We start from the raw sequence: 17,287 nt of genomic DNA on the forward strand, positions 1-17,287 counted from the left end.
TGTGTCATTTCTGGGCCAAAGATTTTAATTGCTGGTGCAAGACTCTCCAGAGCTCTCTTCCTCTGCTGGGTGACTGAAAGGTTCACACATCTCAGATGGTTCAGTTATAATACCAGGGGGACTATTAGCCTGGGTTCTGAGCGTAGCCCTCACTAACCCACAATGGATGTGTAGTATGGGTGAAAAACAAATCCTTGTTGTGTTAAGCCATGGGATTTTGAGATTGATTTGTTATTGCAGCATAACCTCGTTTTATTTTTGGCTAGCTAGTGGAGTAGTTAATGCCTAAGTGGTAATCATGATTATAAACATTTCCATGTATTAAGTTCATAGCAAAAATCCTGGAATATAGCCATTATTATCTGCATTGCAGAGATGAGGAAACTGAAGCTCAGAAAGTTAAGTTACTCAAGGTTTCAGGGTTTATAAGCAGCAGAGAAAGGCACTGAACCAAAAGCTGTGTCCATAAATGTTTCTCCTATACTCTAAGTATCATAATCAGAAGCTACACATAAGAAGGAAAAAGATCTTTTCCAATATTAGAAAGATAATTGCTAATTCATCTATGTAGTTCAAACCTGTACGGTATCCATAAAACAGAAATACCCCTGTAAACAGTGTGTCCCACAATGCATTCTACAAAATCTTCAAGATATTAATAGAACTTGTTCTATGGTCAAATAATTTTGTGGGGCTATCTATACTATTCGTATAAATAGTATACATCCATTCAGATTCACTTAACTTCCCCTGTCTCCCAGCTGCTACTGTTGTCTTTTTGGCTATAGCTGCTACTACCTCATCTACCAGCATTACCAGCTCTCTTGGCAAGTATCAGACTACAGCAAGGCCCCCATTACTCCTGTTGCTGTGGAGTTAAGACACAGTTCACTGATGTGTCAGCAAGACATACTGGTGCTTGCTAGAAATGGATTGCTACTGCATGGCAGCCACCACATGGGTGAGCCTGAAGCCCTCCCAATGGGCAAAGATGCAGGTAGTATACAACAATTGGCCACAGACTTGATGTAGAGAAGTACCTGTGATATGGATATGCATTGACTTCTCGGCAGCACAAATGGGCTACCTAGTTGGCTCATTAACTAGAATAAACGAAACTAAAGGATCAATAACTAGAGTGTCTGGGATGGAGCTAGGTAAAGGGATCTGTGGAAATGGGTAAAAACAAGCCAGCTTTGATAGGTTTAGAGATCAAAGAAGAATATCTCTAAAAAGATCAGATTTGAGGGAAATACAGTAAGACTTTCCTTGATACTCAATGCCCTCCAGTTGCTCACGACTGTAGCTTTTACCATAGAACCCTATTTCTTCTGATCTCAATATGGAACTAATCTATATTTATATGAAAAGCATCACCCTGCCAAAATTACATGTCTATTGTGTGCCCTTCAAAGGTGTAATGTAAATGAATAGGTGTTGGGGACAGATATCCACTACAGCAGCAAAATGGTAGAGGAACTAGCTCTGAGCAAGACAGCCCTTTGGTGCTTCCTGGATCAGAGTCATCAGTTCTGCCTGGGGAGTCTAATTCTTCAGTAGTATCAGCATCTCTCATGAATTTGCCCATTCTGCCCAGTATACAGGCTTCTAAAAGCCTAAGGACACACTGGGAACTCTTGAGACAGCACAGAGCTATGTAAGGGTATAGCAGGACTGAAATGTTTGATGGGAGAAAGAAGGGCAAGGATAGTAACATTTGTGCTACTAGCAGTGTTTCCTGAAGCATTATTCCTTACAGTTATTTTTCTAGGAAGTAGGGGTCCCTGAAAATGTGATAGTAATGCTGAAGATAAAGTAGTGAAGTCCCCTCAGATGACATGGACTTGAATCCTGGCTATGCAACTTACTCAGTAGGTAACTCTGGGGAAATAGTTTAACCTGTCTCAGTTCTCTCACCTGCAAATTGGGTGTAATAGACAATATCCACTCTGCACGTAAAGTTATCACGAGTTTTAATAAGACCGTGGTTCTTTCATTATTTGTATAATCTTGGGCAAGTCAATTAAATCTTCTGAGTCCCCTTTTCTTCATGTCATCTCTATATTAGAGGCTTAGTTCCAATAATCACCATGATCCTTCCAGCTCTGATATTTGATGTCTATGCAAATGGAAGTGTTCACTGGGAAATGTCAGAGAAATATAAATCTGATTATCCTTATAGTTTATAATATTTGTATTAATATTACTATTTTGAATGCAGCAGTCCTTAGGAACCAACTTCCTCTAAGGAAAGAAAAAGTATGATCTTTGATATTCTCCACCTGGGACTGTTGTCCATGGCAGGGATGTGTCTCTGTAAAGGCCATTGCTAAGAAGCATGGAGCCCCTTTGCTCCTCCTGCTTGAAATTGATGCCCTTTCCTGCTCTAACCACCAGAGGGGAGACATCATCTGTTTCATGTTCTGATTTACACACAGGCGCTACCAGAGGCAGGTTTGAAATTAATGAATCCACGCCCTCAGAAGTCAGAAGCAGCAGAATCATCTATTTCTCATTGATTTCTAGGCAAGAAGAGGAATGAAGACTCTGCCCTCTCACCTTCTCTCCTCTGCTCTCCTTGGAGGATGAATGGGGTACTGCAAAGGAAACCTGGTTTCCAAAGGGTCATAAAAGTGCTCCTGAAAGTCACCATGTTTTCATTCCTTTACAATGATGATAAACTACTTATTAAGTTTGACTGAGGAGTTGGCACTGAGCTCTGTTCTTTGCTAGTATTTTCTTGTTTAATTCTCACAACAACTCCATGAGGTAAATATTCATCTTATACCCAGGACATGAGGGCATATAAAAGGTAAATAACTGAGAAATCAGTAAAATGGGGATTTCAATCTATGTTTGACCCGAAAGAATGAATTCTAAGCCAGCAGTTCTCAACTTTTTTGGTTGCAGGACTGCCTTACCTTATCAAAAATGACTAAGGGTCCCCGAAAGCTTTTGTTTGTGTGTGTTACATCTACGAATATTTATTGTATTAGAAATTCAAGCTGTGAACAATGTAAAGCACAAGAATATACAAGCAAACATTCCACTAGTCATTGGGTGATACCATCACATGTTATTTAGCCTCTGGAAAACTCCACTGTACATTCAAGAAAGAATGAGAGTAAAAGAGGCAAATGACATCTCAGTATAATTATGAAAATACTTTTGACTTTGTGGATCCCTTAAAAGAGTTTGGGAGACCAACACAGGTTCCTAAGCCATACTCAGTAAACCACTGCTATAAACTTCTGCATTTTGCTGTATCCTACTGCACACTATGCTAACATGCTTTGAATGTCTAATGTAATGTTCAAGTTGACATAAGTATCTTCTACAAATCAGACAGTATCTATAATTCTCAAATGTGTTCTCTATAGTAAAGAATGCCCCCTCTCTCTCCTTTGTATTTATTTATGCATTTATATTTTATATTTTTATTTTTTGAAACAGGGTCTTGCTCTGTCACCTGGTCTGGAGTGCAGTGGTGCAGTCATGGCCCACTGAGGCCCCCATCTCCTAGGCTCAAGTGATCCTCCTACCTCAGTCTCCCAAGTAGCTGGAACAACACGAACCCATCACCATACCTGGCTAATTTTTTATTTTTTGTAGAGTCAGGGTCTCACCATGTTGCCCAGGCTGGTCTCCAACTCCTGGCCTCAAGCAATTTTTCCACCTCAGCCACCCAAATCACCATGAGCCACCATGACTGACCCTCTCTGTCTCTTTTAAATGTAAGAGTTAAAGTCTTTATATTTTTCTCCTCAAACAATAATTATGAAAAACCTATACAAATGAAAGATGGTATTACTATTATTGCCAACTCTTCATAATCCTTCCTCTTTACTTATAGAGTTCTGAAAATCTACATGTTACCAGATAATTTTGCATCATTGCATTCTGTACAAAAAGATGCTATTGGAAGTAGTTCATTTTTATCTTCAGGAAGTATTTATCCAGTGCCTCTCATGTGCTCATCACTGAGGTGGACCCCAGGTTTACGATGAACGTAACCCAGTCTCTGTGTTCAAGAAGCTCAAAGTCTGGAGGGAAGGATAAACAAATCAAATGTAATGTATAAAAACAATGTGACAAGATAGAGATATAGGAGCACATCGGAAGGATACCTAATTAAGCTTTCAGTGATTCAAGAAGATTAAAAGATATACTAGTAATTTCACTGCTGTATTTAAAAGTTTCCATTTTTAATTTTCATTCCATTATCTAACTTGATGTCACTTTAAACATTGACTTCCAGTTTCTCCCTGCTATTTAAATGTTGAAGATTTCCTTTTTTACACTCTGACATATCACTTTGCATTTTCAAAGTCAAGTCTCATTGTTATTCCTTCTCTAGGTCCTTTTGTATCATTTCTCTGATATCCCTGGTATTCATAATATCTCCCAAATGAGTACCATCTGTGAATTTCATCAGTGCGCTGTCTGTTCCCTATTCTGGCTTATGAATGAAGATGTTAAATCAGAACAGACATTGTAGGGCAGCTGCTTTCTGCCGCACCCCACCAGGAATCGTCTTAACGTTTATGACACCTCTTCGCTTGCATTCATTACCTTTTGTTTATAGTCCTTCAGGTAGCTTTGAATCCCAAGTGATAAGGATGATGTTCAAGTGAATTTAAAGTTTTGTGATTAAAATTTGAATTGAGACATGGCTTGCTTTCTGTTCAGTTCTGAGTTCTGAAAAGCAGTTATCTAACTTCCTCCCCTCTCTGCCTCTATCCCAAAATGACTCTAGTATTTGCTAATAAACTTAAAATCTGCATGTGGGGACTACTTTATCTCAGTGTACAGGATGATAAAATGGAAATTGGTGTCACATTCTGATGTGAGATGAGAAACCATGATGTGGAATTTGAAAGGAATGTTACTTTTAAAATCTGTTAAAAGATTCTTAGCATGTGCAAGAGGTGAGACCCTATTTCTACACACACACACACACACACACACACACATACACACAAAATAGTCAGGCATGCTGGTGCCTACTTGTGGTCCTAACTACTCAAGAGACTGAGGCAGGAGAATCACATGAAATCCAGGTGTTCAAGGTTGCAATTAGCTAAGATCTCATCACCAGAGTCCAGCATGGGTGACAGAGTGAGACCTTGTCTCTTAAAAAACATGATTCTTAGCCCAGCACCCCAAGAAGGGTAGCAGTAGTTGGATTATTGGAGATTGCAGAGGAGTTTTGGAGGCAGCTGGTGTGTCGTGAGTCTCACTCATTTACTAAAGTGTAGGAGGGGTACTTCCACCTCCACCTCAAGCCAATGGAGAGGGAATTTAGGATGATTCAGAGAACTTGATAACTATCCTCTAAGTTTGTGGGATACTATATTGGGATCTTTCACCCACAACAACATCTGAAGAGAAGAAGGGGTGACTGTGCTAGGCAGCTTGCTCCTCCAGAATTAATCTGAGCTAAAAATGTGAGGTCATGTGTAGGACATACCCAAGAGAAAGCTGCTTGGGCTCATTGTTGGGTTGTCCAAAGGACTCCTTGCTGCTGAAAGGAGTTCAGCAGAAAGAAGCCAACAGCTCCACTCAATTTCTACTAATGAAGAATGAGAGGTAAGCATTCAGCCAGAATAGAAATGCATTCCTTTAGGTCAAGGAAACTGCAGGTGCAGATGGGGTGGGAATTGTGCAATTCTGAAGAGCCCATGTGTATTAGTAAACTTTTGCTGCGTAAAAACACACTTCAAGACTTAGCAGCTTAAAACTCACAATTATTTAGGTCACCAAATTAGGTGGAGCTCAGCTGGGCAGCGCTTACAGTCTTGGCTGGCTCACACATGTGTTGTGGTGAGATGTGGGTCAGTTGAGGGGTCACCAGTCTAATGTAGCCTCATCTGGAATAGTCAGTCTCTGCCTCACATGGCTTCTCATCCTCTAGCAGGCTGTTTTGGTGGCACCAAAGCAGATTTTAAAACTCTTCTTGTGGCTGGAATATCTTTGATTCCTTCACATTCTGTTGGTCATGGCAAGTCACAAGGCCAAACCAGACTCAATGGGTAAGGAAACAGATTCCACTACTTCGTGAGAGGATTGTAGTCTTTTTCTGCATCATTCTGCATGTAACATGAACATGAGCCTGGAGGTACAGCATCCATTTTGTGACCATGAGATTATACACATGCTGAAGAAGGACTCGTGCAGAGGGGGAAATATTGGGGAAACACATGGAGTTTTAATCACATCTTGAGCCCTTACTAACCTGCCCTTACTACCTACCCCCATGCTTTTATTGCATGAGACAAGCAAATCCCTTTCCTGTTTAAGAAATTATGTGTTAGGGTTTTCTGTTACTTGCAGTCAAATATATTCTTGACTGATGCAATACATTTTTATAGAAGATGAGCTAAACTGAGCTGTACAACTAAAGAGGGATCAAATTAAAAGAAGAATCATAAAAGATGAATTAAGAATTACGTGACAAAACATCAAAGCAAATAGAATTTTTCTGGTCAGAAAAGAAAATGCAGAACTTGGAGAGAGAGTTTAGCAAAATTGTGTGAATAGTTAGGTGCAAAAACTTATGAACAGGTTGATCTTTATTTTTTTTTTATAGAAAGAACAAAACAAGAACAAAGATTACTCTGTAAGATGGTTAGATGAATGAATTTATCTTTGATGAGAACAATGTAAGTATTGAAATTCTGTCTTAGCATGGTTCTGAATCTCCTTTTCTAGAGATATTGAAGAATGGAAAAACGTCTTTTCTCCCTAGGATTAGACCTATTTTTATCTTTGTTTTTTTGCACATTAGTAATGAGGCAGATTTTTGTTTAAAGGCTGGCTATTAGAATACTGTTGCCTGAATAGCTATGGTAGATATGAATGTAGTGATATTTGAAGTTTACATACATAAGCAAAGAAGCGGAAGCCCAGCTCACAAAGGGATATTTGATCCTCCGTCAAGAGAAAAGCTAAAATCGCATGCTCAGTTGGGTTTATTTGGACCGTGCTCTCACTCTCTGACAAACAGAAAAAGATCTGGATAGGAAATTGTCTTTGCACACACAAAATTCTGGCTTAATTCTCCTTCCTATACAACTGTACCTCAGTTAAAACAACAACAACAACAATCTGTCTTGAAAAACTCAAGAACCTGGACTACTAAAAATAAAAAGGAAATTTTAACGTAGTAAACAAATTTAGTGAGCACCACGTGTATTTTCTGTTATTAATGAAGACATGATACATTTTTAAAGTATGTATTTTTTAGAAACAAAAAAAAAAACAAAAACAAAACAAATCTAGAGGGAGTCTTGACTAGAAAAAATTCAGCCCAACTTTTATCCCTCTCAATCAGAAGTGGGTTTTAGCACCAATCAGCAACCCCTCCTCCAGCACACAAAGGCACTGCCATTTGCCTTGTGAGCAGAACATAAAACATACACCTTAGCTATTGAATTTGAACATTAAGCAGAATCACTGCAGAGCACATTTTGATGGGTTACTTCAATACCCACCTGGTCTAGTTCACAATATCTGTCTGTACATCCAGTTTATACATATTCTGCAGGCATATTGAACAATATACCGTCTATTGTCCCATTATTTATTTTTACATGGCAGTTCTTGTAGCTCAAGCAAACGTTAAGATCATAAAGAGCTCTCTTGAAGGAAATTCTCAGGTGAAGGTACGTTAATGAGAAACCTTAAAAGTTAAACAAATCTGGTTCTTTTTTACTAAACTGGCGGGATAAAAGCAGAATGGCTATTATGAAGAGCAGTTTCATTTGTTTCCTCATGGGAAAAGACCAAACTTTTCTGGACTGCTTTAATTTAAAAACAAAGTCAATTAAAAAAATAAAATATACACCTTGAGATATTACAAAACTTGAAATAATGGCAGGTATTATGGAATGGGAAGCAGAGTTTTTTTTGTTTTGTTTTTTGTTTTTTTCCAAAAAAGGAAACTATAACAGATTTTAAGGGAAAAACAAACAAAACATACCAGAACTCTGAATACGGGCAGCACTACGCAGACTCTATAGTGCAGAACACCACAAAAGAATCAGTTCTACATTGGTAATAGCATAAGAGTGACGTGGGGGCTAATAGAGAAGAGGAAAGACTGCAGGCATAGGTTTATTATAGACATGATATTTAGCAACATAAAAATGATACCTTCCAGCTGGGCGCAGTGGCTCACGCCTGTAATCCCAGCACTTTGGGAGGCTGAGCGGGTGGATCACCTGAGGTCAGGAGTTTGAGACCAGCCTGACTAACATAGTGAAACCCCGTCTCTACTAAAAACACAAAAAAATTAGCCAGGCGTGGTGGTGGGTGCCTGTAATCCTAGCTATTCCGGAGGCTGAGGCAGGAGAATCGCCTGAACCAAGGAGGCAGAGGTTGCAGTGAGCTGAGATCATGCTGTTGCACTCCACCCTGGGTGACAGAATGAGACTCCGTCTAAACAAAAAACAAACAAACAGAAACAAAAAACCTTCCAAAGGATTCCCCGCATGGGGCAAAATTTGTTTTTCACTGCTAAGCATAGGAAGGATTAAGAAAGTGGAACAAATTCCCTTGTAACTATAGTATCTCTCATATTTGAATCGCAAGCATGTTCAATCTGTTGCTACATGTTAAGAAAATATTGAGGATACATATGAATAAAGCAAAATAAGAAAAAAGGCTAAATTATGATCTTTAAAAATGAGAATAAAAATCTGTTTTTAAGCCAAGTAGGTGTGATTCTGATAATTATTATATATGATATAACCCATAGAAAGCGAGGCCAAGAAATAAATCGTATTGTTCAGTACTTGGACTTGATATTATCCTAGAAAAAACAGTGATAAGTCAACAAATGCATCACACATACAACTAAAAAGTCTCCTTCTGGTTTCATATAAATTTAAACAACAATCTTCCTAGGCTAATTTTTTTTCCTAGGCTAAACCTTCTACATGCAGGACCAGTGTAAATCCCTCTACCCTTTCAAACACTAGATCCGAACATCCAGGAACATTCTGCAATGCAACGTGCCTTGAGAAAGAGATGAATTCTGTAGTACCAATGACATAACTGATCGAGGAAGCTGGGAAGAGATTAACACTGATGGGAGCCAGTCAGGCAATGGTGGTTTGTTTCTCCTTGGGTGTTTCCTCCATCTGCTGCACGATCAGTTCATAGAGGGCTCTGCAGAGCTTTGCATAGCCCTCTCCTGTAAGATGCAGAAAATCAAATATCTCATGGCAGGAGATGGCAGTGTCAGGGTGCATGAAGCCCCCATCTGTATGCAGGACCTACACATGGGCAAGCTTCAGCAAGGAAACCTTGAGAAGCTAGTTCACCTTTTGCCTCAAAGGGTTGGGCTTCTTACCTCAAGGTAACACTTCCAATACAAGAATTTTGCCTTGTGGTTGCCTTATATTGATAAATTGATAGAGTGAATGATGGCCTTGATCCCACCTTCTAACTCTACTGCTGTATTTTCATGGTTGTTTGTTCCTACCCAGACAACAATGACCTTAGGTTTAATATTCTCCAGTTCTCTACTCTTTCGTTTCCATAAAACATGTCTTGTATCTTCCTCAGTTCCAAAATTCAGTGCGTGAAATGGGGAAAAAAGCTCTCGCCATATCTCATGTTGCTGCATTAACTGCACCATGGGGTCTCCAACAAACAGAACATTAGGCTTTTTGTCTTTACCATCCAGGACAAATCTGTTGTGCTGAGATATCCATCTGTCATCTCCTTGAATATCTTCCACTGCATGTGGAATAGCTGCTGTGTTTGAGTCTGCTTGGCTCATTCTACACTCACGTAGAGGGTCCATGGAGGCCCTACAAGGTTGCAGCATTGATGGCTGGTGCGTCTGTCACTCGCTCAGTTCTTGCGGCCCTCCTCCGGCGCGGACCTCCTCGGGCCCCAGCACCAGCAGCGGCCTAGAGATATTTTTATCCCAAAGAAAAAGAATTTAGGTAACTTCTTTATGGGATTTGTCAGCCCTAGATTTCTTTAACAAATTCTTAATTATGCACATAAGAAATAGATACGTATATAAAGCAAACATGATTCCTTCAATAACTCGAGGTAAGCATTCGAGAAGCAAGAGCATATCCTCTGGAATGCTGTGGTAGTAGCTTATGCTTCTATTTCTTTACACTCAGAGTCAGGATCTTGACTTCATGACTCCCCATATGTCTCACACTTAGCTTTATTCAATAAGGGAATCTCTTTTTCTTACAGTGATTTGGTGTTTTTGTGTATCTCCTTCATAATAGAAAAGTAATTCATTTCACTATCAACCATCATAGATTTTATAATTAACATTTTAAATCTTGTTTAAATTTTGTCATAGAGCATATTCATCAGTTTATGGGATCTATTGTCATCATTTCCTTAATTTGCTCTAGTTTCTATGTACCACCTGAAGAGCCCACTATACTTTTAAGCTTTCAGTTCAGAATGTCTAGTTTTAGTTATTGCAAATAGTGTACTCATAATACAGGTGATTCTTTCAGTCTTTGAAATATGTTATCTTTCTGTAACTTGCAGCATACCCAGCAAAAAAGTCTTATTAAGACAGAATACTATATAGGGGCTATTTACCCTCATTTAGCCCAACTTGAACATCAAAATCAGGACTGAAGACTATACTAGTGATGTAGTGTCCATAAAGCTCAGTCACTTGCCCAGAGGATTTACAGACAACAGCAGAATTTGAGAATGACTGAAATCTATACTAAAGGATAAAAACTATAAATGTTTTAAGGTATATTCTTTTTTCCCTTCTTCTTTTCTTTTCTTTTCTTTTTCTTTTTTTTTTTCAAGAGACAGGGTCTTTCACTTTGTTGTCCAGTTTGAACTGTAGTGGTATGATCATAGCTCACTGCAGCCTCAAACTCTTGGGCTCAAGTGATCCTCCTGCCTCAGTTCACCGAGTAGTTGGGACTATAGGAGCATGCCACCATCCCTGGTTAATTTTTGTGTTTTTTTGTAGAAATGGGATTTTGCTATGTTGCCCAAGCTGATCTCAAACTCCTGGGCTCAGCAATCCTCCCGCCTCAACCTCCCAAAGGGCTGGGATTACAGACATGAACCACCATGCCTGTTTGGCAAGTTCTTATATTTAAAAGAAAACCGTTTGTCTGCTCACAACACTTTTGATACCAAAGGCATGGGAATTTTTCTTCTTGTACCAACCAGTTCTCTAACTTTCCAGACACAAACTGAGGGTCCTATAGCTTAATTCAATTCTGACACTGACTATGCATAGTTAAGACAGATCTCATAGGTTAAGGGTTCAGTCCCAAAAGACTGCCCTACTGCCAGTCACAAGTACTGGTTGTCCAGGGTATCCACACTTCTGTCCAACTTAGCTACAAATCAGGGGTTCCCATAATCCTCCCCTCAGGTTCAATAATTTGTTATAACAGCTCACAGAACTCAGGGAAACACTTTACTTAACATTTTTATTACAAAGTATTTTATAAAGGCTATAAATCAACAGCCAGATGAAGAGGTATATGGGGTCATGTCCAGAAGGGTCCTGAACAGAAACTTCTGTTCCCATGGATTGGGGTATGCTACCCGTCTGACACATGGGTGCATTCGCCAACCTAGAAACTCTCCAAATTCCAGCGTTTAGGGATTTTTCTGGAGGCTTTATCATATCGGTATGATTGACCATTAACTCAATCTTCAGTTCCTCTTTCCTCCCCATATGATAGGGAATGGGGATGACAGTTTCAAATTTCTAATCATGGTTTGGTCTTTCTGATGACCAGCTCTTCTCCTGAAGCTATTTATGAGCACACTAAGAGTCATCTCATTAGAACAAGAGATTCTAATGTCACCCAAAAATTTCCAAAGGATTTAGGAGCTCTGTGTGAGACATTTTTGTCAACCCCATCACTCAGGAAATTGCAGGGGTTTTAGAAGCTTTGTGTCAGAACAAGAGACAGAGACCAAATATATATTTCTTATTGTGTCATAATATTCAATAAATTATAAATAAGACACTTTGTGTCTGACAGTAAAATACTGTTTCTTCCCAATAAGAAATTAGATCTGTGGGAATACTAACATACCCATTTGGATTTTTCTTGTAGTGTGTTCTATGACATTCCCATCAGTTGACATGAGAAATGTCTGTATGGTACCTTGCTTTGGGACCCTAATTACTAAGTATGATTTATCTCTAGTCTTTGATAATGCTTTTTCTCAAAGAATAGTCTCTAAATGCTAAGTCATCATCAATAGCATTTTATGGGGGAGCTTAGCTTCCCATCTTTCCTAAGCACTCAGGAAGATACCGGCTTGAAGAGAGTTGGATTTACCATGAAGCTAAGAAACTGAAACTTTGGAAATCTTCAATTGCACTACCCCTTTTCCAAGATTCTGTAAATGTGTAAAATTTGCAAAAATGAAATAACTACCACAATTACTGAAGGCCATGGTTTCTTTCCACTCCACTCTCCGCTGTGTCATACTTTCCTTCAAGTCAGATATTGTTGATGTAGCTGCAGGTAATTTGGGAATCTGACTAAGGGAAAATGGGATTAATCATACACTAATTTGTGTTTAGTGGATGTATTTGTGTAGCTCGGTTCCCTCTGTGTGAAGTCAAGTTATTGCTCGTCTTTCTGTTGATGAAATGGCTTCCAGGCACACTTCTACCATTCATTGCACTAACTCATTTAGCTTCATGATATCAAGGTGCAGGGCCAAGGGCCATATCACCATGATATGAGCATGTCCAGTGGCACAGGAAGAATGTGGGATCCTGGAGGGGAAACAGGTTGCAACTGTGTGGAACCAGGAGCTAGTCTGTGGAAAATTTATTAGCAGACATGTAAAATTGAAAAGGGGGCAATTACTTCTCATTAATGTCTATCAGAACAGAATTTCTCTCCCGTCAGAAATATATTCATTATAATATGGTATTTGCAATCACAAACATTACAAAGATTTTTTTTTTGATGGTGACAGTAAAAAAGAGAATTTATCACATACCAGTATTATAAATAGTGTGTACATCTGTAATAGCTCATATATAACAGAACATGATAATAATTTTCTTAAATTTGTGAGATAGTGCCAGTAATTAGTGTTAAAATTTCTAAATTATTAACAATAAAAACAGATATTAATCAATATTGCTGAAATGATGATTGTTTTTTATTTTCCCTAGAAATAACTACATTTCAAAACTATAGTCATTTGAAGAAACAATTAGAGAATATGCAGCTAAAAATATTATAGAGTTGTGTCAGGCAGTTGAGTAATATAAACTGTTATTTTTCGTGATGTTTGTGGTATTTGTCAGCTTTTAAAAATCTACTGTTTGTTGGATTTCTATTGTAATTCTAAATAGTCATTCTAATTATTAAGTTATTATTTATAACTTTAGGTGCTTTTTTTTTTTTTAAAAAAAAAAAGCCTCCCTAAATTGTAAAAGTTTCAGGATGACAGAAATTTAAATCCATTCGAACAGGAGTTTTTTTTCTCTCTTTCTTTTTCTGCTATTTGCTCTGTGCCACCCTCTTGTTCCCAAGAAGAGCAACCCTACCTGGAATGCAGGTTGACCTCTTGTGTCTGAAAGCACTCCTTCTGATGCATTCATTTTCCTTATCTCTTTCTCTTTGGTAAAATGAAAATTAAATGTATAAGTTACATTTATACATTGGCAAGTTCTTATATTTAAAAGAAAACTGTTTCTCTGCTCACAACACTTTTGATACCAAAGGCATGGGAATTTTTCTTCTTGTACCAACCAGTTCTCTAACTTTCCAGACACAAACTGAGGGTCCTATAGCTTAATTCAATTCTGACACTGACTATGCATAGTTAAGACAGATCTCATAGGTTAAGGGTTCAGTCCCAAAAGACTGCCCTACTGCCAGTCAGAAGTACCGGTTGTCCAGGGTATCCACACTTCTGTCCAACTTAGCTACAAATCAGGGGTTCCCATAATCCTCCCCTCAGGTTCAATAATTTGTTATAACAGCTCACAGAACTGTTGGAACATCTTTCTCACACACACACACATGCACACACACACATAGTTTAGTGCACTAGACCTCTGTGCTCTTTGCAATATGTACAATGTATATATTGCAGGGATGTAAAATATATATATATATAAAATATATGCTGCAAAGGACTATATATAGATTAATAGATCTCTATATGATATATCTATATGATACAGATATGTGGATGTAGATAGATATAGTTAGACACAGATATACACATAGAAGCACTGTGTGTGTGTGTGTGTGTGTGTGTGTGTGTGTGTGTGTGTGTGTGTAGAGAGAGAGAGAAAGAGAGTCAAATCTGGCTTCTTGATATTTTAGTTTAGAAAGGGACATTTCAAAACTCTTTCTGATGTAATAGTCACTTATTGGGGGAAGAGGAAGTGGTGTCTGAGCTGATAAGAGAAAAATAGACTCTTCCATCAGCTTCCATTTTAGCAAGAGGTGTTAACCATTTCACATGAATTATGAATTATTATGTTAGTGACATTGAAAGCAATCTCCTCCTGTATGATTTTTTCTTCTTCCTCCTCCTCGCCTATCACTGCCACCACCTTTAATAAATCTTGTACATTTAATTTTCATTTTACCAAAGAGAAAGAGATCAGGAAAATGAATGCAACAGAAGGAGTGCTTTCAGACACAAGAGGTCAACCTGCATTCCAGGTAGGGTTGCTCTTCTTGTGAACAATAGGGTGGCACAGAGCAAATAGCAGATGTAGAACCCACGATTCAGATTAGAAGAATGTTGATGTCAAATGGCAGGTGGTTGGTTAGGGGTTGGAGGAAGTTCTTTTACCAGGGAAGAATATAGACAGACATAAAGTTTTGATAGGCCTAAGGACAGAGCCAGGGTACTTGAGACACAACTAGAGTCTAAATTAGAGACTGCCGAAGGGATGTGGGATAAGCCCATTGCAAACACTCAGAGACATGGGTTCAGGGAGTCCTACATCCAAACCAGAAATTGATGCAGGATCATGGATGTAAAGCCAATGTCAAGCATTTCTAGGGCATGAATGGCTTTCAGAGCAAGGTTACCAGTCAGTGCCCTGGAAATGGTGGAGCAACTCCTCCAAACTCAATGTTCCCTATTATGAAGGATTGGATTTTGCTGTTGACTGGCCATAACAGCATGAACTCTAGGGAATCAGGTTCTTAATGGTTCCAGGATTAGATACAGATGACATCCTCATCAAGGAAAAATTCCAATTTCACATAGGTATCACTACAACTTTCTTCTCAAACTTTAAGGAGGCAGGTGGCACATTTGTAAGGATATGAAAGATTTGAGGCTTCAGGTTGCAATCTTCTTTCCCAGGATGAAGTCCTTCAACCCCATGCCTCTCTCCACTAACTGATAGCAGCAACTTTTCATTATCCTGCAAGTAGTTGCTAAAATCATTCATTGATATTAGTGAGGTGAATTTTAAAAAATTATTCATTATATTAATAGTATTGGCCTGCTTCAGAGGTTTTTTCATTTTTCTTCTTCATTAAAGAAACATGGCATGTATCCTAGATATTAGAGTTGCTATTATTGGAAGGAATAGTAGCACCATCACTTAATTCTACTTACACATTTTATTATGTTTGTCCAACTGAGTATTATTATGTCCCAGAATAATGGAAGATATTCATAACCTTCAATCTCAAAATAAACCAAAGACTTACAGTTTTCCCCAGATACCTCTAGTCTTGAATTCAAGTATTATTCCTTCTTGCACATTCTTCCATTTTGTTCTATGAGAATTTTAAATATTGCTTCAAACCCCTGAAGGTTTCATGAACTTAATCACAGGCTATATTTGAACAGACTTCACTGATAATTAATGAGTTGAATGTGTTTAACTATTACTCATTGTCCAAATAAATGCAAAATAAAGTACCTTAATTTAAATGTACAAAATACTCATCTATAAATTCATAAGCAATAAAGTTATATAGTTGGATTTGTTCCATTTCTTTGACTAAGATAAAAATAGAATGTTAGCCCCTTGATAATATTTTCTCATACTAAAGAAAGATATCACACTTTTGATTATCTATCAACTTTAATATTTACTGATATGGACAAGCACTAGTGTCTGCTAAATGCGGAGAAGCCTTGACCTACTTTATTTGGTTTTGACATTTTGTATTTTAAAATGCAAGATCAAGAATTGTAGATTTTTATCATCTCTCCTTAGCCTTCTTTATAATAAAGAGAACACAAGGACATTTTGGAAAGAGAAATAATACAGGGCTCGTGAGGCCAATTTGGTAGAAAGTATTATTTTAAATAAATTCGAAAATGAGACACATTGAGACTTGTGCAGGGAGAGACATGGAATTTTCTTCAAATCATGTAAAAAATCAGGTGTATTCACAATGAATGCTTGACTTGCAAAGGTTATTTTATAAGCCAGTGCCTTCCATTCATCCGTCTCTCATAAATCTGCCAGACACTGAGGGACATGAGATATTGGGAATTATCCTTTGGAGTTAATTGGACAAAGGGCTGTGCTTGTCTATAGGGAAAAATCTACTGTTATGTGTCAGATTTGGGGGTTACTGGTAGAGTATTCAACAGACATGGTTAACTGAGGAAATCAAGCAAATCTAAACCACAGAAGAGAAAGACAATAGCATTACCTTCAGGAGACACAGTTAGGTGACAAGACGGAAAAGGAAATAGTTTTGCAGCTATCAGCATCCTGAACAAGAGATTGCATGAAAAAACTCAAGAAGATACTGTCACAGGGAGCTAGAGCAAGAAAGGAGGAGAGCTAATGAAAGGAATGAGGTGTATGGGGCAACTATTGAGCATATGTGATTGCTAGCATACTTCTATAAATAGATATCTGGAAGGGAGAATTAGATTAAGAGGGAAGTTGGAGTTCCTGCAATCATGGATAGCTGCAAAGTCAGAGAAATATGGTTTAATAAAACTGGTGTTATCTATTCCTACCACCCATCGTAGCATGAACTAATACAACATAACTCCAAAAAGAATTTTGGAAGAAATCATGGAATTCCAGACATAGCTTCCTTGTAATTTATTGTTACCAAGGACAGACCTGTTATTCAATTATTAAGCAGTCTGAACATTTTCTGATTTGGGTCTGAATAACTACAGCATTCAAATAAACATATTTTATGCTTACTTGTCTTAGTTAGAACTTCCTCCAAAGTAGATCCTGATTGCCTTTCAAGCACATACCTCTTCATCCCCTACCACTCATGATAAACGTTGCAAATGGATTGTGGGAAAGATATTACAGTGTGATGTT

The 17,287-nt window shown here is 38.2% G+C and overlaps 1 protein-coding gene across 1 annotated transcript; it reads right to left on the reverse strand.

The window, feature by feature from the left end:
* Positions 1 to 9,394: 9,394 nt before the first annotated feature.
* Positions 9,395 to 9,912, reverse strand: LOC126931291 (platelet-activating factor acetylhydrolase IB subunit alpha2-like). The gene has a single exon (XM_050749354.1). The coding sequence runs from the start codon at positions 9,833 to 9,835 to the stop codon at positions 9,401 to 9,403; it is 435 nt and encodes a 144-aa protein (XP_050605311.1). The 5' UTR covers positions 9,836 to 9,912; the 3' UTR covers positions 9,395 to 9,400.
* Between the last annotated feature and the right edge of the window lie 7,375 nt (positions 9,913 to 17,287).

This window comes from Macaca thibetana, chromosome 11, assembly GCF_024542745.1.
Source record: "Macaca thibetana thibetana isolate TM-01 chromosome 11, ASM2454274v1, whole genome shotgun sequence".
In the NCBI taxonomy this organism is placed as follows: Eukaryota; Metazoa; Chordata; class Mammalia; order Primates; family Cercopithecidae; genus Macaca; species Macaca thibetana.